The sequence below is a fragment of the Daucus carota genome, chromosome 7 (genome assembly GCF_001625215.2).
Source record: "Daucus carota subsp. sativus chromosome 7, DH1 v3.0, whole genome shotgun sequence".
In the NCBI taxonomy this organism is placed as follows: Eukaryota; Viridiplantae; Streptophyta; class Magnoliopsida; order Apiales; family Apiaceae; genus Daucus; species Daucus carota.
In genome coordinates this window covers 22,981,048-23,003,551 of record NC_030387.2, presented here as the reverse complement: position 1 = coordinate 23,003,551, position 22,504 = coordinate 22,981,048, and the positions used below count along the sequence as shown (strand labels likewise).

The window sequence follows — 22,504 nt, the reverse complement described above, 5'->3', positions numbered from 1 at the left end:
GTGATTAAAATTTTTGAGAAAGAAGTAGAAGTCATGAAACAAAAGTTAGTATTCTTAGTTTTTTATAAATGCTTCTTGACTTTTTAGACAAACGGTACGAAATAAGTAATTCTAACTTATAAACTCAGAAGCCGGCTTTTAAGCCGTTGCCAAAGTAAAAATGAGTGAAATATATATGAGGAGGTTGCAATGTAAATATGAAAGCTATAAATTGAAGAAAACTGAAATGATCAACAATTAACTAAATGGAAATTACTTTCAAATGGTTCAATTTTCTGATAAAGGAACCGAGCTAATATAATACAATCTGATAATAATCTTAGGAAAAATCAAAACGAACCGATGTAAGTATTATTTTTTCTCCACGAGATAAGCACAAGAGAGTGAATAAGCACGTGTTGCAAAGGGAAAAGAGTAAAGTAAGGTTAGGTTGAAAGAGGAGGAAACGAGTTTCATATTGACTCCCTTGGTTGGTACTATTCATCTTCTTTCTCTCGCCCTTTCTCATCACTCAGGTACTCCAAGCTCCCTTTTCTTTACTTATCTTCTTTTGTTTATTAATTACAGTATATGGGTTTTCTTGATTTCGATTGCTTTTTAATTCTTTATGTTTGATTTTCTATATCTGCGGCTTGTGGGTATTTAATCATAGCTGAATCTAACATGGGTAGTCTTTGGATTTGAGGATTCTGTAGTAATATTTACAGAACTCAATTATTATTCTCTTAAATAAATGATGGTTTGTGCAATCTTGTTCATCAGTGTTATCGTGTTTCCCTGTTAATAAATGAAGACTACCTTAAAATTCTAAGCTCAATAAATACCGCCCAATTCATTTTCAGAATCTGCAAGCCTGATACGCACATATTTGTACTATATATGATTAATCAAGTAAAAAAGTGTCGGCTTTGAAAGCCTATTTTTGCTTTAGATCAGTTTTTGGAGCCAGGTTTGAATTAGATCAGTTTTCACGCTTCTGTGAACAAGTTCTAAGGTGGTTTAAGCTGGTTTCGCTGCTGTTTTGGGAGTTGAAGCACGGGACACGTTGGACCTTTCAAATTTATGGGTTATTGGAGCGAGTTTTGAGAGTGTTTTAATAGAAAGAACGAAATATGGGTGTTCATTTTATTTTTGTATTGTAAGTTATGTTCTATACATAATTGCAAGAAATGATGCTTTTTACTTTTTTTGTTAACGTTCACATTACTTATACCCAACGGAGTTCGTTTGCTATATTTGTATACCAGTAATTTTTATGTGCGAAATAAATAGATTTAAAACTACAGTAACTACCACTAGGCCAGTTTAATACAACTAGTGCATGATGAATGATGGTTAAATCTTGTATGCATTTTATTAAATTTTTTGATGCAAAAGACTAAAGTTAGTGTTTAATAAAGGCTTTTCTTATGCTGCAGTTCAGTTTTGATGGTCTGTAGACTTTAAAAGTTGACATCGTTGACCATCAAGGAAATGCTTCACTTGAAGCTGCAATTTTGAAACTTGATTATTCTCTGTGAATCATATTGAACACTTTGTGTCACTTTCAAATGGAGGATGACAATGGCCTTGAGCTTCGGTTGGGTCTATCTTTGGGTAAATCATCTACCACCCCAAGGTCTAGGAACGACAGCTCTTCAGAGACTAGGATAGAAGATGTTGATAGAGGTAGCAAAATAATCGATGATTTTAGAAACTTTCTTCATGCTGGAACTCAGAAAAGTGATTCCGTGAAACCCGAAGAGAACTTCTTTGATAATCTTTCAAGTCCAGCTATGAACATGGATACCTCTACAAACTTGAATGGTGCAGAATTCTGGATTGCTAATAATAAGAAGCCTTCTGAAGGTGATGAAGAAAAGAGACTAGAGGCGTCAAGTAAATCTAGGAATGTTTTTGATGAGATAACCCTTCAAAAGAAGCGCAGGATAGATTCTGAAACCACAAGAGCCTCTCACATTTCAATAAACACTGATGAAGGCTCCACTGCTGAAAATGAAGATATAGCAGATTCCGAAGCCGAGGGATCAACTTCAAAGCTCAGAACTCACCATAATGATAATTCTAAGAGGGATGGGACTGGTGGTGTCTTATCTGAGGTTCCTAAGGAGGTTTGTGGCGTTTCTAGTTTAAGTGGTCTCGAACAAAACAGATTCACTGTTTCATCAGAAAGTGAACCTAAGGTTAGAAATGTTTCATATAGCATCCCATTCTCGAATCAGCCAGCAAACATCATGAACATGCCATATAATTTAGCAGTAAAGGAGTCTAATCCAATTGTTGTACCTGGAACTTCAAAGCATGCACTACCTGGTATCATGCATATGATGGCTTCTTCAAATAGTGAAAGACCAATAAATCAACATATGATACCTGCAAATAGTCAATTGACATTTGGATACTCTCCTGGCCAGCTTCCGGTGTTGGACAAAGATAATTCTCAGGGTCTTGTTCCTCATTCACCACAGGTCAACTCGTCCTATTTCATTAGGGGTCTGCCAGATTCAGACAAGCAGAACGGCAGACTTAGGTTTTCAGAAGGTTTAACTCTTTCTTGTCTATTTCTAAATTTTCTTATGGTACACAAAAAGTAATTATTAAATGGGGGGATTGTTGTTTTCTTTTATGTGTTAATACACCGAATAAAAACACTTATTCCATTTTAGATCATTTGAGTAGACTCTTCGCACTCTAAAAGACTACAACTTGAATGAACTTTTTTTTTTTTCCCAAGAAAACTTGAATGAACTTAACATGCTAACACATAAAAATAAGATAGTGAGAAAGGAGAAAATAGAAGACTCTTACTTCTTAAAATCCCTTGCAAAGTCATGCTTGATATGAGTTTTTATTGTCAGGATAATTTGTATAATATACTTGCTTATAAATAAAATTATTCCTTCCAAATTGGACAGGGTCTTCACATCTCTTATTATCATAGACTCCAAGTCTGACACTGATCTGTGTCTTGTCCAATTCGGGTCTGAGTAGTATAGAGATTATGTAATACATATCAGGTGTATATTGTGGTCTTATCTCATTTTATTTAGTATCTCTTTAGATTTATCTGTTAATACTTTTCTCTAACCGTTTCATAAAGAGCAATGCCAGGGACCCATTTTTTAACTTGTGTTATGGGCTCCATTATTTTTTATTGGAATGTAACCATATAACCAATCAACACATGATACATGCATTTGGAAATGTTTCTGGGACAACATCTGGGGTACCGACGTTTTCCATTTTTAAATGTATTATTTTTACGTTTTGCTTTTTCCTCTTTCCTTATATGTATAAGTAAATGATAGATGACCTAGACACCTACTTATTGATACTGTTATACATCTCCGCTGAAGTAATCAGTATACTTCTATGCATTAGTGAATACTTCTGTTTCTACATTTAAGTTTGAGCATCTTGTTGTGCTACGAGGTCTGTACCTTATTCTAATCTATTTGCTGCAACTAATGCGTCAGTAATGAACAAGTCTGGGGGTTCACAATTTGACGGGAAGGCATTAGAAGCATCCAAGGCAGAGGGAAACCATCATGCTGGAGAAGAAGGATCCTCTTCTCAGACAGCAACCAATGTGAAACAAAATAGTATCATGATCGGGCAAAACACATCTGACCAGCCAAGAGTCGACGGGTGTGCTTATGAGTTTCAAGCTATACAACCAGGTATTGCTGGCGATTTGAAATTTTCCGGGACTGGTTCAGTTCCAGATTTGCCATGGGTTTCTACAACAGGTTCCGGTCCAAAGGGCAGGACAATATCCGGTGTAACCTATAGGGTTAGTAACACCCAAGTTCGAATTGTTTGTGCATGTCATGGATTGCACATGTCCCCCGAAGAGTTTATTTTGCATGCTAACGAGGAGCTGCCAACCAATCAAGGAAATGCATCTGGAGTAGTATTTCCTAGTAGCAACTCTGCCGCCTCAGCTCAAAGCTAGCCGACAGCTGTTGCAGAAATCTTCATTACTGGACAGTGTACTGTTTTATACCGGGTCATAATTCTTGTTATATGTTGTAATAAGTTCCTTGTTTTGAATATGTATAATGTCGTAAGAGTTAGCTCTCGACTACTTTGCGCACTTGTATTCGTCAAAATCGTTGTCATCGATGTACCTTGAATGATCTTCCCCCTATTCGTACGACCAATTTCATTCTACCTATTTGTGCATCCAATTTTTGTTCAACAGCATTCCCCGTATCAATAGAAATAAGCTTGTTTCCTAGGAATTGACAGGTGCATGTTGTACTCTATCTATCAATCTTGCACCTTATGTAGTCAGCGTCTGAAAAATCAATCAGATCAAAATCAGAAATGCTTCAAGATACTTGAAAAATCTGCTACTACTTCACGTAGAATTTATATTTTCCGATATCTTTTGCTCCAGTATATCAAAAAAATTTAAAGATGGCTCCGTTTTGATAAATTTAGCTATTTCGAAATCTGACGATCCGAAATACAAAGATCTTTCAGTTTTTCTGAAAAAGTTAAATGTCTTTTTCCCCAAAATATTTAGGTCAGGGGCCATTGAAATAAAGCGTTTTATTAGCAGAGAACATACCACAAGTCCACGAGTTGAGATAATTGGTATGTAAACATCAGTGACAATATCACGCAATAGCCTGCAAACTACGTGAACCAAGGTAAACCGCACCTAAGCGCGACAGGCTCTGATCCAGGAGGCATAATCACAACCTAAGCGCGACAGGCTCTGATCCAGGAGGCATAATCACAAATTTTGCTCCCTTCGGGAGTCGAACCTGTGACCAAGAGGATACATGTCATCTCTTTTAACCAGCTGAACCAACCCTTGCGGGCCATTTAAAGTATAGTTCTGCAACTTTTTTTAAAATTTTTTTTCTATGAATAAAAGTTTGATGTTAAACTGGTTTGATGTTAAACTTTTATTACTTTTTTTTTTTAAATTTATGAATAAAAGTTTGATGTTTAAACTTTTATTACTTTTTTTTTTTAAATTATGAAACTATATTTTATAGGAACCTCAAAATCAGAAATGCTGGTTAAATATAGATTGCGTTAAACTTTTATTACTTTTTTTTTTTAAATTTATGAATAAAAGTTTGATGTTTAAACTTTTATTACTTTTTTTTTTTAAATTATGAAACTATATTTTATAGGAACCTCAAAATGCTTACAAAAAGTGAACGTAAACAAGGGGACGGAGTGAGTAATTTTTAGTTGATTATCGATCATCCACCTTCGAAGGTGACAGTGACAGGGTATACAACAAACGTCGAAAAAATATAGATTGCGTTAAACTGGTGTGGTTATAACTACTGCACTATAATAAAGGTTTTAAGAAAAATAAAATAATCAAATCTTTAGTTCATGTATGACAAAAAACTGTAAAGAAGAACAATAGCCACAAATAATGATAGTAATATTCAAAATATAACAGCTATGTATATCGACAACACAATCCGACATATACAAGTTGTCATATCTGCAGTACTAACGTAATAGTTGTCACAAAATTATTGTTCGTTAAAAGATTGAAAAGAGATCTGGGACTCTTCGTCCGGAATGTATTCAAATGAGTTTTTCTAAAGAAATTATTTATTAAATTTGGGTATATTTGATTTAGATTTTAAAAAGTATATTATAATATTAAATCATAGTATCATACTATAAAATTTGATAGTATTTCATTATAACTTTTCATTATATTTAAAAATTCGATGATATCCAATTGATATTACATAAAATTCATTAGAATACGATATTCAAATGTTGTTGAATTTGTTTAAATTTTATAAAATGATGAATTTTGTGAGATTATTTGATATAGTTTAAGTTTTTTAATCTAGTCAGAATTAAAGGGATTTAAAGCATTCTATTTAAATCCTAAATACTCTGTATCAAATTTGCAACATTTTATTTAAAATCGAATAAATCAAAACAGATACAATCCATTATATTTTCAGTTGAATACATCCCTTTTATAAATACAAATATTTTTAAATTATCTGTTCTCTTAAATTAGTTCATATCTATAATTCATTAGATGTAGAACAAATAAAATAAAAAAATTATAAACTAATTTTATAATGATTATATATAACTTGATGAAGCCAAATTTCAAAATTGGAATAAATGAGAAAGAATTTGGATTTTTAACTTATTGGATTTTAATTTATAAGGGCCTGTGTTGTTCAAAATTACTATACTATTAAAAAAATATTGGTATAAATCGGATAACTATTTGATTTTGTTTTCATATTTTGAATTATAATATAAAAAACTAATATTTTTGATGAATTTTGATGATGAAATTATGAAAACTCCCTGCAAAAATTGAAAAACAGTTTTTTTCCTCCCAGAAATATGAAATACTACATTCTCTAAATCCAATTTTTCAGTCATAGTCTGCTATTTCGGAAAACCGTTCTATATTTTTATCAAACAATTTTTTTAATCTATTTTTCAGCAAACAATTATTAGAATTATCCGGAAGAATAATATCAAATGTGACCTATGTGAAAAGGTGCTCCCTCCGTCTCAGCCAATTCTTTACGTTTGGTGTGGGCACGGAGGTTAAGAAATATGTATAAATTAGTGGAAAAGAGAAAGAAAAGTGGGTGAAATGGCGGGACCGATCAATTTTTAATGTATAAAATAGAGATAGTGGAGTAAAAGTAGTGTGAAAAGGGAGTAAAAGTTGGGAAATGATGGGACTTATTGATTATATTTGGTAAGTTTTGAAATGTAAAGAATTGGATAGGATTTTCCAAAAATGAAACCGTAAAGAATCTGGTGGGACGGACGGTATAAATAAGCTGCCTGTAATTTATAAGTAAAAACAATGCCGGTCAAACGCATTCTAATGACAATAACATAAATAAATTTTAAAATATTATTTGAATTTTACATTATTTAATTTTACAGAGGAAAAGTTGCAGATGTTCATAATTGGTCCTAAAATATGATTGGAACGAATCGTTCCTTTAAGTTTCGATCTTTGTCGTTTCTAATTTTCGTTCACCCAAAATTTGATAATTTAAGATTTCATGAAATGGTTGACTTGTGATCGAATAAATATATTTATATTCTTTCCGCTTTGTTCTACCGTATCCTTTTAATTTTTACATGTCATTTAAATTATATGAAAATGTAGTTTTCTCATTATTTTTAATATTTTTAAAATAAAATTATGAAATATAAACTTTTATCTTGAAAATACAATCAGAAATATGTTTTATACATCTCCGAATTATGTTTAAAAACCAAAGAAACACGAAGAACGGGAAGTGAATTGTGAGTATCTATAGAATTAATTTTTAATATAAAATGAGTCGTAGAATCGGCCCCCCCTCTCAGTTACAGCTTATATTTAAAACACTAGCCGAACTATTAAAACGTAGAAGATGGGAAATCGGCCATGTACAGAGTCAACTAATGTGGTCAAATTTGTACAGCTAAATATATAAGCCTCTTCTGAAGTCTTGAATTTCATATACTTAACCTTTTGTCCCGACATTAATAAATAAATATGGCTCTCCTCAGAAGAAACAAGATCATATTAACAAATGATATTTTTAGAGAAACTAACAGCTACATCTGGTTGGAGTGTAAGTTATACAAATATGATAGACCAAGGGAGCCTTTGTAGTTTGTCCAGTTTATCTAGCAAAAGTAAAGATTGTCCCTTACTATTTGAAATAAAAAATTAAAGATTTTTCGAAAAGAATATTCAGATGTACATATTGCATTTAAGTGTTCATTTCGTATATGTGATTCCAATGAGCTCTTTAAATAAACTCTTAACACTGAATTTAAAAAGATTTGAAAAATTAATATTCAAATAAATTTCTATTTGCATTTCAAAATTTTTGAAGTTTTTTCTCTCTTCTCTCTTTTAAAAAAACATCCCAGTGCTCTTAACCTATTATTATTAAATATAATATTCACCTGTCTCATCCTCACCACAACTTTTCTCTTAAATAATAATAAAATATGAATAGAAAGTAAGTATAAAGAGCACAGTTGGATTTATGATGATATTCGATTTATTAACTTGTTAGAAGTCATATATTATATTATATTTTAAAGAGTGATTTAAAAGTAGCATTGAAGATGCTCTCATAAATAATATTAATAGTATCGTACTCCATTCTCAGTTAGACTTGTTAAAATGAGTAACCAGATTAAGATAGTATAAGTTTAAGGTATTATATCTGATAGGGATAATTAATTCTAAGGTCCCAGAACTATAGGTTGTTTATTATCTGGGTCCCTATCCTATTTTTTACATTAATACGATCCTTAAACTTTCATACTTTTCTGATTCGGATCCTTCCGTTAAAAGTCAACTAACATCCGTTAATCAATGCTTACATGGCAAATATAAAAAATAAAAATGAAAACAATAATAGCTGACTCATCAGAAACTCATCACATCAATACTCTCCTTCGTCACCAACTCACCATAACCATCACCATCCTCTCTTCTTGATCTTGGACCTAAAGAAACGGGAGAGTGTACATATATTAACAGGTTGTGGAGTATATATACACACATACTTACATTCTTGCACACAGATACACACAACATTTGTGTGTATGTATAATGCAAATAATTGTATTAATAGGTCTGATTAATGGGTTTTGTGTTTAGTTTCTCCCTTCAATTCTTCTGCTGCATATCCTAGGGAGGGAGCTACAGGGAAAGAGAGGGAGAGAGAGGAGAGGGGGAGAGAGAGATCAAGAAGAGAGGATGGTGATAGAAGAGAGTATTGCTGTGATGAATTAGTTATTACTGTTTTAATTTTAATTTTTCGTATTTGCCACGTAAGCATTGACTAACGGATGTTAGTTGACTTTTAACGGAAGGACCTGAATAAAAATTTGAAAGTTTAAGGATCGCATTATTACAAATAATAGGATAGGGATCTATATAATAAACAGCCTATAATTCAGTGACGTAAGAATTAATTATCCATATCTGATATCATGTGTTTGGTTGAGTGTTGGAATCGGTATTTTCGATTTTTCAAAAAAAATTATGTTAATTAAGAATATCATAAAATCATTATGATTATATATTTTTGCATCATTGAGTATTCTTGTATTAAATATTAATATTTAATTATCTAAATGGATACAAAAAATTCAAAAATAAAATTGACTTCTTTTATACCTCCCGGCTCTATCTTATTCTCACCTCCCCGTTGGCATCAGAAATCCATATCTCAGGAGTTTGAGATATGATTTTGAAATTTGATTTTTCTAAACCAACCATCAAGTATGGATTTAGAATGAACAAAATCGATATCCCTAATTTTCTTAAATCAAACGACGTCTTAAATACTATAAAATAATAAATCCTTAAAGATTTTATACGACTAGTTTCCGATCAATTTCAATATTTTCATTTCTCATTACTGTTATAATAATATATTTGAATTAGTAAATGAGAAAAAACGAGAACAAAACATATAGAAATTAAAAATAGTAAGGACACAAAGAGGAAATGAATATTTTATATTACAAATAAATAAATAAGAAGTGATTAATGATTATTAAAAAAATGGGATTAACTGATAATTTTGTAGATGTCTAACGGACTGAAGGAAATCTTTATTATACTCCAGGCACACGATATTATATCACAATCTTTTTATATTTGAGAAGCTACCTGGACCTGGACTTGCTCTAACTTGTTTATAAAAAGAATACATCCTTTTCATGACTGACTTGGCGAAATGAAGATTCATTAGGACTTTTATCTATATTTAAGAATTATGAGTTAGCTCCAAACTGAACCCTCAGCTAATCAGCCTCACCCAAACAAAAAAACTGCCATGGTTTTCCCATGATCTCCTGCATTAAAATGCATAAGTTGACTCTTTTTCTCATGCTCTTGATTGTGAAAACACAATCCCAATCAAACCCTGCACAATTAGCACCTGGAGATGCACCAAACAATTTCCATCCGAGCCTTGCAGCTATCATAGGTGTACTCTGTTGTATGGTTATTTTTACTTTCATCCTTCTTGCTTATGCCAAGTACTGCCACCGAAGCTCACCGATGACCACTTCTCCGATTCAAGGCCTGCTCACAAGATCCAGATCTCGGTACTCTGGTATCGACAAAACTCTTATTGAGTCACTTCCTTTTTTTAGATTCTCTGCACTCAGAGGAGCCAGAGGCGGTCTTGAGTGCTCTGTCTGTTTGTCAAAATTTGAAGATATCGAGATTTTAAGGCTACTGCCAGCTTGTAAACACGCGTTTCATATAGATTGCGTTGATAAGTGGCTTGAGAAGCACTCTACGTGCCCGCTGTGCAGGCATAAGGTCAGCACCGAGGATCTTTCAGTACTCACGTATTCTCACAGTTTGAGGTTCCTGGCTGCAGGGCACTCAGACGTGAGACAGGACTCAAGTTTGGAGATTTTTGTTCAGAGAGAAGAGGATTATAATCACAGGTCATCCAGTTTCCGTGTTGGAGGTAGCTTCAGAAGCAAGAATGAGGAGGAAAAAGAAGAGTTGCCAATTCACGAAAATGATGAGGAGATTTTACATAAGTTTAATCACAGGATCATTGTTTCTGATGCCGTGTTGAAGAACAGATGGAGTAATATTAGCTCTTCGGATCTCATGTTCTTGAATTCAGAGTTGAGTCATGGTTTGTCTAGCGGGAGATTACCATTCAAGGAATCTGATGGTGAGGAACTTAAGAAAGTAATGGAAATTAAACAAACTGATGAAACCTCAGTTGAGAAGAATGCTAGTACATCGAAGATTTCGGGTGTAAATGAGAAGAGATCAATGTCTGAAATTGTAACTCATCCAAGATTCACAGATATTAGCATAAGAATTGATGCAGAGAATTCTGCTGGGAGGAATCAGGAGAATTCGGATAATGTCAAGGAGGAGAGGATAAGGAGGATGTGGTTGCCAATTGCAAGAAAAACAGTTGAATGGTTTGCAAACAGAGACACAAGTACACCAGAGTTTCAGAACACAAGGCAAACTTTTGATGTGTAGATGGATATATAGTTAGTCACAAGCTTTGAAGTTTGTTATATGCACATAATTTTTGCAAGTTCTTGAAATCCTATTTAGTTCAACGGAATATTCATTTAGTTGTGACTAGCAAGAGTATCAGGTCATGTACACCCGTCATGGCTTAAAGAAGAACACTCTTATGTTGAGTACACTTTAGTTACGAATATAGAATCTCATATAAATTTGAATTAAATTTTAATTTTAAGCTAATTAACATCTTATTATGAATAACGAAACAAACTTAAATTTTAAGCATTCTATGACTGGAAATCGACAAGGATTATAATAATCTGAAATTTGTTTTCCAGGAAAGAATTAGAAATAAACGCTCTCCTCTACAAATTTAAGTTCTATACAGAAACTTGGATATTATGCCGAGGGAAACCTTTTTAACTTGCCTTTGCATCAATCTGGTGTAGGAGGCTCAAGCAGTACGAAAACATATTGTGCTACTCTGTATTACTCGTGCATCCAAATCATCATCTGTAACCCACAATATTCTCTCCAATTTACCTCAAGTTTAGGGGTTCATACAATAAAAGAGGTTGGACGGAGTCTTTCTTGCTGAGGAACAAAGAAGAGGTGCATATGAGATCTACTACCAATCGTCGAGCCATTCTGGACCATTAGTTCTTCCGAGTGCTCAAAAAGTAAAGAGGACATGAGTATATGTCCGACTACCAGTCCTTCAGACATTCTGGAGTATAGAGTTCTTCAGAGTTTCGGACTGGAGAAAGTGCAAAAGAAGCAAACAAGACATGCGTATATGGTCTACTACCAATCCTCGAGCCATTCTGGAGTGTTGAGTTCTTCCAAGTCTCGGACTGGGGAAAGTGCAGAGGAAGCTACCTGTTCAATGTGACTTTCCAAATGTTGATTAACACGGCACATGATCTCATCAGGAATGGGAAAAGTACGACCTTCTACTTCTTCCCAATTAACCGTACTAAACCAAGGATGCCTTTTAACAGAGTCAGCGCCTTGGCTTCCAAGTCTTGTGTTTTCATCAACGTCTAGTAACTAAATAATTAATCAAGTAAGACCAGGCTTCTGTTTTTGTTAGAGAACTGTACACAAGTTGACGGTGCAGTAATGTAGTTATAAGTAGTGATACCTTAGTGATGAGATCAACTACTTCAGGGCTGAAATTTTGTGGAAGTGTGAACTTTCCTTTTGCAATCTTTGCAAATGTATCAATCTCACTTTCTCGCCATGAACCAAACGGCATTTCACCTTTTAGCATAAAATAGACCAACACACCCAAGGCCCACCTGCACATTTCAGAAAAGATGTGAGACCACAGTGAACGGTGAACACTTCAGGATATTTAAAAAGTACAGTATTCTGTGAATTGCTTAAATCAACCACAATGACATATATTGCATTGTTATGCTTCAGTAATACAAGAAACGGGTGCTGGTGTAGCAACATTAATCCTCTAATAGCCAGTTGAGCAAAAAAAAACTGTTGCACAGCCTTAATGAAGTTTCAAGTATATGTTTTTAGACAGGACTGTTAGAATACAATATGATCCCGGTAAGTCCTCCTCCTGATACCTTGCGCTGTTAGAAGAATTGGTCACTTAACAAGGACAAACTCAACTGGCACCAAAAAACAGAACCAGATGGTACGAAGCAAAGTCAAGTTCTTTTTCTTTATTTGTTCACGTTAGTTTGTTTACTATCTAACTATAATTAGTGCCACAACAAATCATTCATGCGGCTGCGTCACATTGTCAGACGTAGTAGCATTTGAAGAACGATTACAACCTCATTACATTAACCAAGTGGAATACAAGTTGTTCTTATACCAGTCAGCAGGAAGACCATGTCCTTTCCCTTGGACTATTTCTGGAGCTAAAGAGTCAGCCATTCCACATATTGTAAATGTCCTTTCACCAGCTAATTTCTTCCCGAACCTGAAGTCCACAAGCTACAATGCAATAAAATATACGTTAGCATTGTTGCTGCGCAGGGTTATATTCAGAAACCACCTCTTTGATTATAAGTAGTGGTAAGGTCTGCGTACATCTTACCATTTCTGGACCATACTAGAAGTTGGATATATAGGCTACATTTAGTTTGATTTTAAATTGTTTGTTGATGCAGCGAGTACTCATTAGTGACACAAATGTAAATATGTAGGTCATGTGACTTAATACATGTGGCTAAAGAAACTGCTAAACAAAAAGCAGCCACATATTAACAGAGTATAGTAATCAAACCTGCAGATGTCCTGTTTGATCAAGCATTAGAACATCTGGCGACACACCTCTGTAAAGAACACCATTCTGAAATTAACAAATGGAAAAGCTTAAACAAGGTGAAACAAGTATATTTAAATAAGTTAGCAATCCAATGTTAATCCAGTAACCTTGTGTAAATCTTCTAGGGCAATGACAACAGAGGCAGCACAGAACCTTGCAGAAGGTTCATCAAGTGGGTTCTGAAGAATGGAAGTAATAGGGCAAGCAATGCATGTATTTAGAAGCATGCCTGCATGTGTCCGATCAGCACATGTGCATAGAAGTTGTGGCACAAAAGGGGAGTGGCTTAAACTTTTCATGAGATCCTTTTCCTTCAAAACCTGGGCTTCTTTTTCCAGATTTCTTATTTTCTGTTTCGAGAACCTCTTCAAAGTAAGCAAGTTTTCTGAGTCAGAGGGAAATGTATATCAGAGCAAATAAATTATTATATTTTCTGAAAATCACCATAACAACGGATATCTTCTCTACTTAGGCAAGCAACTACACTATAATATCAACTGCAGACATTAACTTAAAGGCTGATATTAAAGATAAATTCCAGTTGCACAGAAGAGGATTACAGAAATAACCCACCTGAATTCCTCAAAAGAACAAGGCCAATTTCACTGCAGTCAGTAGTATATTTGCATGACCTCCACTCCTATAAAACCATTTATATAAGAGTCTTTTTACATATGGCATCGTGAAAGCAAACAAAATCAGGATAAATTACAACTTACCAAATCCGAAAGTTGAACTGTTGCAAGCGTTGCAGGATCAGCATTTCCAACAGACTCCTTAGCAAATCTTGCAGAACTTTCCCTTGACCTAATTCGATCAAAACCATCAGATATATCATATATCTACTTTTTAACCTGATGGAATTATATAATGAACGAACACAAAATATATTCAGCTTTTACTGAAGAAAATATTTAGATTTTATTACAGAAACATGTGTATTTCAGCATTTCAGGCTTCAGCTAATGTTTTCAAACAAGAAATTTTAATATGCAATAGAGTACATCATACTTGTAATAGTCATCCTGCGGAAGTTTAGCTAGAGGGCCAACAACGGACTCAAACTTTTCCTTTGTCAAAATAGCACAAGCCACATCACCCACTGCAGTAGCGTTCAAGGACTTTATGTTTTCACCAATGAGTGTCCACTCGCCAAAATAGCTTCCCTCGGTCTTCTTCACTGTGGATGCTTTACTGCTAACTGCTGCATCTTCTTGATTTAGACTATCAGACAGAAGGCTCGTGGCATTTCGATCTCTTACTGCTTCCAAGTCAAAATTAATTATCACTTGTCCCTTCTGGACAATATAAAGTCCCTGAAGATCCTCATTCTGAGGTAAAAATTGCAAAAAAAAAAAAAAAAATGTAAGAGCTCAGAAAGCGAACCAGAGGTACATTTGCATTCTAAGGGAGTATTGGTGACTTACATTATTGATTATTATCTGGCCATCAGAGAAGAAAACTTCTGAAAGAGAATCTGCAATATGACTCAGTTGCAGTATAGTCAGTTTTGAGAGAAGATCCACTGACCGCAGCAACTTCAGTGATGACAAATTAGAAAACTCTGACATAAGAATTCCTCTAAAATCTTCTCTTTTCAGAGCCCAAAGGGTTCCATGTGTCACAGCCCGGACAGAAGCCTGTAGGGGTTTATTATACCTATATTTCAACATATCCTATCTGGTGTCAGAACTGTGAAAATACTGACTGATGATGAGCAATGAAATCTGAAAATTTTGGTTTACATCAGAAAGTATCAGTATGAAACATCATGCTAGCTTGTTATACCCAGGCAAGACTCTAGCTTTAAGTGACACCGAATTTTAAATGAATAAGATTAAAATGTTTAAAGCACATGATAATCTATTATTATATGTTTTAAAGAATCTTACATAAATTATGTTATCCTTTTAATGTTCGGTTTGATAGCCCCTTGCTCAGCAAACATGATTTTATTTTCAAAAACTTGCCAAATTCCGTACTAATATACTACACAGGCTAGTAAACCTCAAAGAAATTTTCATATTAAATATAAGTATATAAGCCTTTCGTGTGTGTGTGCGCTCGCGCTCTTTCTTAAATAAACAAATGTTCTTCTTCGCTAAATGATGTTTTTTCATATGGAATAGAAATGGCAGAAGTGATTATACATGAGTGCAAGCTCTCCAAATGATGAGAATTTTTCAGCTGTATATTGTTGCAAGACCTTGGGCACCTCTCCGGTTGTTTCTTCCTGTCATATAGTCTATATCAGATACAGAAGAGTTCAAATCATCTACAGTGCTGGGATTACAAGGTACTTCATACAGAAATAAATGACTAGTAGGATCTCAATGATGAAGACTACTATTATCTGTGATATGGCATAGACAATTTTAAAGCAACTAATTTGAAGAGTAACATTAAGTAATTGGACTGGGAGAGATTAATGAGAACCTGCTTTGCCAAGACCTCAAATACTCCACTGCCTACAACATAAAAGCAGTCCCCTTCTCCACCCTGAATATTCATTATTATTAAGCAGGGTATGTCAAAAAAATTGCAGTGAAAAAAAAGCATCTGCCACAATATAACAAGATATTTTACATCTTCAGTGCATGGGAGTAATAAAGACAACAAAAGGACTAAATATGTTACATGTGCATACTGTATAAGAAGATAATCAAATTTGTAAGATTTCAAGAAAAATATTTGTAATTTGTAAGTAATGCTACAACTGGTCTATATATTTACACACTAAAAAACTTAAACTCTATGGATTCTGATGATAAAATTTAGCAAGCTGGAAAGCTTGATTTTTTTATAAAAGCCTGCTGCTTTGGTTTATCTTAACTATGTTTTTGCAAGACTATGTATGTTACAATAGGCAATTTAAAATGAAGATTCAAAAAGAAATATCTTATTCGTTTCAGCAAGCTGGAACTAGACCAAGACAGGCTCACGAGTCACAACAATCTATTCGATTCAGCAAAGCTGAGATACTCCAATTAGAATCACTTGAAGACAATTTTCAGCTCCGAATTGCTTTGAGAATGACCAGGAATTCATCTAGACTCAATTTACAAGGATTACATTATATACTATGTTTTAATATATACCTAGTCTCGACTATTTAATTAATATGTTTTCCAAGTTTATAGGAAGTAGTTGAGACCTACTCAAACCCTTTTAAACTAAAAATTACTATCTATATCGTCCAATATCATAGGAGATTTATTCTTAAATCTTTTTCATCCCAACTCCAAAGAACTAGCTGAGTTTGTTTCTTAACGTTACTAGCTCCTAACTCATTGAAAATTAGTCGTCTTAATGTTTCATATATAACTCAGGGGCTTATGCTTTATCGGTTCCCCCTCCCAACCAGAAGGAAGAATTAGGTGCATGCCTAATCCATCCCTCCCCCAAATATGCATCAGGTATAGCATCATGGGAAACTTCCTTTGGTTATTGCAGAAATCTGGATTTCTCTACCAATTCCAGATCATACCACATAATTAAGGAAGTGGCCTAGAGACCATTTTTTTGTTTTTAATTAACAATAGTGGCTTAAATAAATCAATGTAATTTTTCTACATACAAATTTAGTTCAGTTTGTTCTCAAAGAGTTAATGGGCCTTGAACGATGATTTACCTCAAACCCCAATTAATTACATTCTCAATCAAAATATATTGAAGAATTGAATCAAGAGATATAAGGTTTGTTGCGCTAACCAATTTCACCACAATATCTCCTGGTTGAAATTCCACTCGTTGCATGCAATCTAGCAGTACGTGGCACTGAGAATCAGTAAGCTTTCTGAATAGAAAATGATCGTGCAAGGCCCTCTCAATATGTGCCTGTAACAAATCGTTGTCAGATTATTAGCCTGGCACATAGGTAAAGAAGTGCCACACAGTTACCAAAACTATGATATTGCTCTAGTATTGACATAAAGTTGTGCTGAATCCCAGAAAAGAAGGAATTGAAATTGTTACTTCTTCTTCCCAAGTTTTCCTGTGGGCTGGAGATGGAGGTACCCATGCATGTCCATTCTCCAAAGAACTTTCAATTGCACGAAGACGCGTTCTTGATATATCTTGCCTCACACGCTGATGCCGAATATTCCAGCCCAGCAATGAAGGAGACTCAGATCCCGAAAGCTCTACAAATTGGGGCACTGGAGGTTTTAGAACATCACTAGAGCTTGCTGAATGAACACCAGAACTCTGACAAGATATGAATATATGTATAAATTTTTATTAATATAATTTACATTAAATATAAGAAAACCAAATGCAGCACAACTGAAATAACCAAATAGGTCGAGTAAATGTGATTTCTTACATTTGTTAACCCGCTAATATGCACAACAATTACTGTAATATCATCTGTACGAGTTTCATACTGTAGCCACAGTCGATAAGATTCAGCAACAATGGCTGCACAAGCATCACGTGGATCCTTGTATTTTGCTACCTAGCAGTTTGGGAACAAAAGGCAGTTTTAAAGAGTATATTAGATGACTAAGGAGATACAAAGGAAATAGGAGAAATGAAAGCAAACACAAGCAGCAAAACATAAAGTCTTAGTTGAGAGAACAAAAGATCTGCCTTTCTGAGGCATAGCCAAATTACTCTTCACTTTCCATTGCTGGTCCTTAATTAATATGATCCAACTTTACAAATAAAAAAGTCCGCTTAATGTTCACATATTGGAAAAAAACATTGAAGTTGCAAGGCACCAACAAAGTAAATAAACAAATACAATGGAAAAAACATTAACAGGTTGGCCTGCCTCTTTTATATGAAAAGGGAAATGAAACTATAACTGCGACCTAGGAAAAGACGACAAAAAGCTTTAACCACAAATTGGCCTGAGTATTAAACTGAGAATATAAATCTTCATAAAGCAAAAAGGAATCTATAATCGACCTACCAACCCAACTCCCCCAATTAACTGAATTTCAGGCCGTTAAAGTTGAGTCACGTAAGATAGCATCGGAATGAAGATTATTTACTTTTGTTGTTCCACTTTCTTGCATGAAGTACCTTTAGCAGTCATTAAGACTTATACCTCACTAGTGCACCAATCCCTTTATATGAGTCCAAATTAACAATCCTATATAGTTTGAAACTCTCCTCAACATCCTACACCCTTTAACCTTCAAATAATTAACTTCTTTAATTCACCTTAAGTTTCATCAACTCCACTGTAAGACTTAGTCAGTCACACTAAAGTACTAAACTAACTTGGCCTATCTATGGGTTTGGCTACAACTCTGGATCAAATGCAGATTAAACTAAAAAATAGGCAGAATTTGTTGTTAATTTTAAATCCAAAAGTCCATACCCTCTCTATGTTTGCCATTTATACATTTCGTTAAGACATAATAAATCTGTTGTTTGGTTCAAGAAATTATGTCAGAAAACCATCAACCCAAGAAACACGTCAGTGTTATGTGCTCTGTTTTGTTGGTGCGATATTAATTGACATACTAATACAAAGCAATTTAAATAGATAAAGTGATTCAGTCAATAGACTTTTTATGTGCCATAAACTACATACTACCATGTCAAATGTGATTTACTTTGGGCTGGATAGAGTGTATCATTCTTTTTCTACGAAGCATAGACCTAACGACCTGGGGCTTTAGTCCTCAATGCTTATGTCATTTTCTCAACCCTGGGGTTCAGTATATACTCTTAAGAAGGTTGATCCTCATCTCAGTTAAATATATGTAAGATCAGTGTATTCAGCAAGCAGCAATTGTAATAGAATTTCACATAGTAAGTTCTAGGAGATATATACAGCATCTCAGTACCACTATCTGACATCTACAGAAAAATAGCATATGATGCAATCAAGGTTAGAACCTGTGTTCCTGTTTTACAGATCATGCAAAATACTCCCTCCATTTTTTATATGATGCTTTGACTTTTGGCACACACTTTTAGGTGCTTTGACCGCATAGTTAAAAATATTATTATTTAAATATTCTTTTTTCTGAAATAAAAAATATTTAATCCAAATTTTAATTCACAGAAAAAATTCAATGAAAATTAATAATTTCTACTGTATGGTCAATTCACCTAAAGGTATGTGCTGAAAATGAAGAAGTCATGTAACAAAAAAAAATGGACAGATAATTGTCCTACCGCCATTAACTTCAAACACAATACTTGAGTAAACCAAAAAGTACCTTACCATGTCAACCACTGCTTGGCTAGAAAGAAACTCAAACACCCCATCACTGGCAAGAACGAAGAAAGGATGATCAGCTGTAAGTTCAAAGGCTACGATTTCAGGGTTGGCAACAACCCCGATTGACTCTGCAATTGAGTCACCAAGGCTTCTCGTGAATGCTGTGCCCGGATACATCCCATTTGGAACCCATAATCGAGGAGGATCACCATCATCGCCCTCTTCGGTATCCCAACACTGTACATCTGGGTTTTTAAGCCCTTCGATCTGATCCAACGTAAGGACCCTAGCTCCACATAGCTTAACCCGTTCAAGTTCATCATCCCTAAAAGGAGTTTGATCTATTGATAGGTCAAGAGCAACAACATCTGTTCCTCTCCTTTCAGCAATAACAGCCCTGGAATCTCCGGAATTAGCAACATAAATAGTCCTATCCCGGACTAATATTGTAACTGCTGTCGTCCCACTCATGCTATCATCTATATCATCATCATGTAGCTCTGAATTTGTCTTCAAGAAAGCAGCATGACATGCTTCCACAGCATCCATATGAAACCGACTATTCCTAAGTAAATTTTCACATAACTTCTGCTTAACAAATTGTGAGCATTGAGCTCCATATTCTCCATGACCATCAAAAACCCCAAAAAAATGGTCATTGGGATTTGTCCCAAAAGGAGTATGAATGCAAAAACTATCTTGATTAGCTTTATCAAGAGCATCAGGATAAAAGCCACGCTGAGACAAAAAAGAATAGCGCAACTCATACTTTGGAGTCGGAACTTGAACAGTTCGAGAGCCATTGGGAGGCAGAAATTGAGCTGAAACCCTGGACAACCTGGTTATACCCGCTTCATGGTCCCTAAGGTGAGTGGATTGGTCTCTCGCTTCATCTTCGTCATCCCCATACGAAGTAGCTGGCGAAAAAACACCAATTTCAGCTGCTCTAGCATTACCAGTCTGTTTAACCTTAGAATCCTTAGGTGTGCATATCTCACCAATACAATCTTTGGAATAAACACACCCCATTATATCAAAAGAAACCAAGATTCTTGAATTACCAAAAGACTCATCAGAGAAGCTTCATTCTTTGTGCAAAATCCAATCACAGTACTCACTCTATTATTATAATTGCTAGTATTAACAATAACAAACTAGTTGTGGATTGCAAATTGTAAAAAAAATGCCCAAATCTGTATAAAAAAATATAAGATAAATGATGATTAGTACAACACTAGTTGAAAAAGCTTATCCATATTACAAAAAACCAAACACAAGACAGTCAAATGAAGAGAACAATAATAATACAGGAAAGGCCTACTTGCCTGAAATGTGTCTTGAGACAGTGGCCTCAACTACAACTAGAACGATAACTACAACTACAACTAAGCTGTGTGTGAGTAGACAGGGATGTATATGGAGCTAATAGAGAGAGAGAGAGAGAGAGAGAGAGAGAGAGAGAGAGAGAGATGTATAATATATGGCGCATGTGTGAAGATTAATGGCTTGCTTTTTTCTTGGTGGGGTGACTAGACTACATGAGACCTTCTATTTCCGTACGCGCTTGCTTAACCACGCGCCACCGTGTCCATTTGTGTCCACCTTTATTTGTTAGTTTGTCATCACTAATCAATTTAACATCCCTAATTATGTAGCTCAGGATTTCATTCCCATCATTATTTATCCTTAACAACTTTATTTCACCTATTTATTAGCCAATAAAGTCCGCCGCCTTCTAAATTTTGGCAATAACCAATTTTTTTTTTTCTGAAAGATGGCCCGTAATAACCAAAATATGAAAAGTAAGGCCCAGATTATCTCAATTTGATAAAATGGCCGTGAATGACCATAAGAGACGTGCAGGACTTCGTGTAGCATCTTCTACTTTTAACAAAAGAGAAGACGCTATTTGAAGTAGTGTTTATAAACTTTTTATTATATGTTTATTTATAAATAAAATTAACAACAAATTTATAGTCGTTAACATTTAGGGTTTATATTTGGGTTTTAGAATGATTAATTTAAAAATTAAATTAAATTGACTGACAGTTAGGGTTTATGATTGAGGGTGTAGGGCCGGTAGGTCCTGCTCCCTCGAGCCTAAACCCTAATTAATGCGAGGCTGCAGGGCCGAAGGCCCTAAAGCCGAGAAACCGGCGAAATAAATAAATTTACAACCGTTAACATTTAGGGTGGGTTGCAGAATGATTAATTCGTACTGTATATTAAATTGGCCGACGGTTAGGGTTTAGGATTGAGGGTGTAGGTCGAGCCTAAACACTAATTAAGCGAGGCTGCAGGGCCGAAGGCCCTGAAGCCGAGACGCCGGCGGAATAAATAAATTTACAACCGTTAACATTTAGGGTTTAGGTTTGGGTTGCGGAATGATTAATTCGTACTGTATATTAAATTGGCCGACGGTTAGGGTTTAGGATTGAGGGTGTAGGGCCGGTAGGCCCTACTCCCTCGAGCCTAAACCCTAATTATGTGAGGCTGAAGGGCCGAAGGCCCTGAAGCCGAGACGCCGGCGGAATAAATAAATTTACAACTGTTAATATTTAGGGTTTAGGTTTGGGTTGCAGAATGATTCATTCGTACTATATATTAAATTGGCCGACGGTTAGGGTTCAGGATTGAGGGTGTAGGGCCGATAGGCCCTACTCCCTCGAGCCTAAATCCTAATTAATGCGAGGCTGCAGGGCCGAAGGCCCTAAAGCCGAGAAACCAGTTTAAAAAATAAATTAACAGTCGTTAACATTTAGGGTTTATGTTTGGGTTTTTAGAATGATTAATTTATATTTTAAATTAAATTGACTAACGGTTAGAGTTTAGGACTGATTTTAGAATAATTAATATTTGAGAAAAAAAAACAAAAGAAACGCCGAGGGAATTAGCGTTTTAATTTATAATAAAAGAGAAACGTCACATGAGGTGGCGTTTGATCTTAACAAAAACCCGAAAACAATAAAACATGCATTAAACGCTATTGTGTATAACGTTTTGGCAGATAAAA

At 34.8% G+C, this 22,504-nt stretch overlaps 3 protein-coding genes across 4 annotated transcripts; 2 read left to right on the top strand and 1 right to left on the bottom strand.

Moving 5' to 3' along the window:
* Nucleotides 1–336: 336 nt before the first annotated feature.
* Nucleotides 337–4,173, top strand: LOC108196515 (ninja-family protein mc410). 2 transcript variants are annotated; one of them, XM_017363830.2, is made up of 3 exons: nt 337–515; nt 1,419–2,541; nt 3,477–4,173. In XM_017363830.2, exons 2-3 carry the CDS (start codon nt 1,551–1,553, stop codon nt 3,953–3,955), a joined length of 1,470 nt encoding a protein of 489 aa, XP_017219319.1. In that variant the 5' UTR covers nt 337–515; nt 1,419–1,550; the 3' UTR covers nt 3,956–4,173. The 2 variants fall into 2 exon arrangements, with proteins under 2 accessions (XP_017219319.1, XP_017219320.1); XM_017363831.2 differs by having other exon boundaries at nt 369–515; nt 1,424–2,541.
* A 5,518-nt stretch (nt 4,174–9,691) lies between these two features.
* On the top strand, nt 9,692–11,121 carry LOC108193976 (E3 ubiquitin-protein ligase ATL42). Its single transcript, XM_017360843.2, has one exon. The coding sequence runs from the start codon at nt 9,848–9,850 to the stop codon at nt 11,021–11,023; it is 1,176 nt and encodes a 391-aa protein (XP_017216332.1). The 5' UTR covers nt 9,692–9,847; the 3' UTR covers nt 11,024–11,121.
* A 160-nt stretch (nt 11,122–11,281) lies between these two features.
* Nucleotides 11,282–20,980, bottom strand: LOC108196090 (protein phosphatase 2C and cyclic nucleotide-binding/kinase domain-containing protein). Its single transcript, XM_017363190.2, has 16 exons — nt 20,817–20,980; nt 19,495–20,684; nt 17,635–17,766; nt 17,286–17,516; nt 17,022–17,147; nt 15,747–15,809; nt 15,461–15,543; nt 14,738–14,969; nt 14,322–14,641; nt 14,030–14,117; nt 13,884–13,950; nt 13,418–13,695; nt 13,269–13,334; nt 12,855–12,976; nt 12,159–12,315; nt 11,282–12,064 (listed from the first exon to the last, which is right to left on the bottom strand). Exons 2-16 carry the CDS (start codon nt 20,518–20,520, stop codon nt 11,819–11,821), a joined length of 3,237 nt encoding a protein of 1,078 aa, XP_017218679.1. The 5' UTR covers nt 20,521–20,684; nt 20,817–20,980; the 3' UTR covers nt 11,282–11,818.
* Between the last annotated feature and the right edge of the window lie 1,524 nt (nt 20,981–22,504).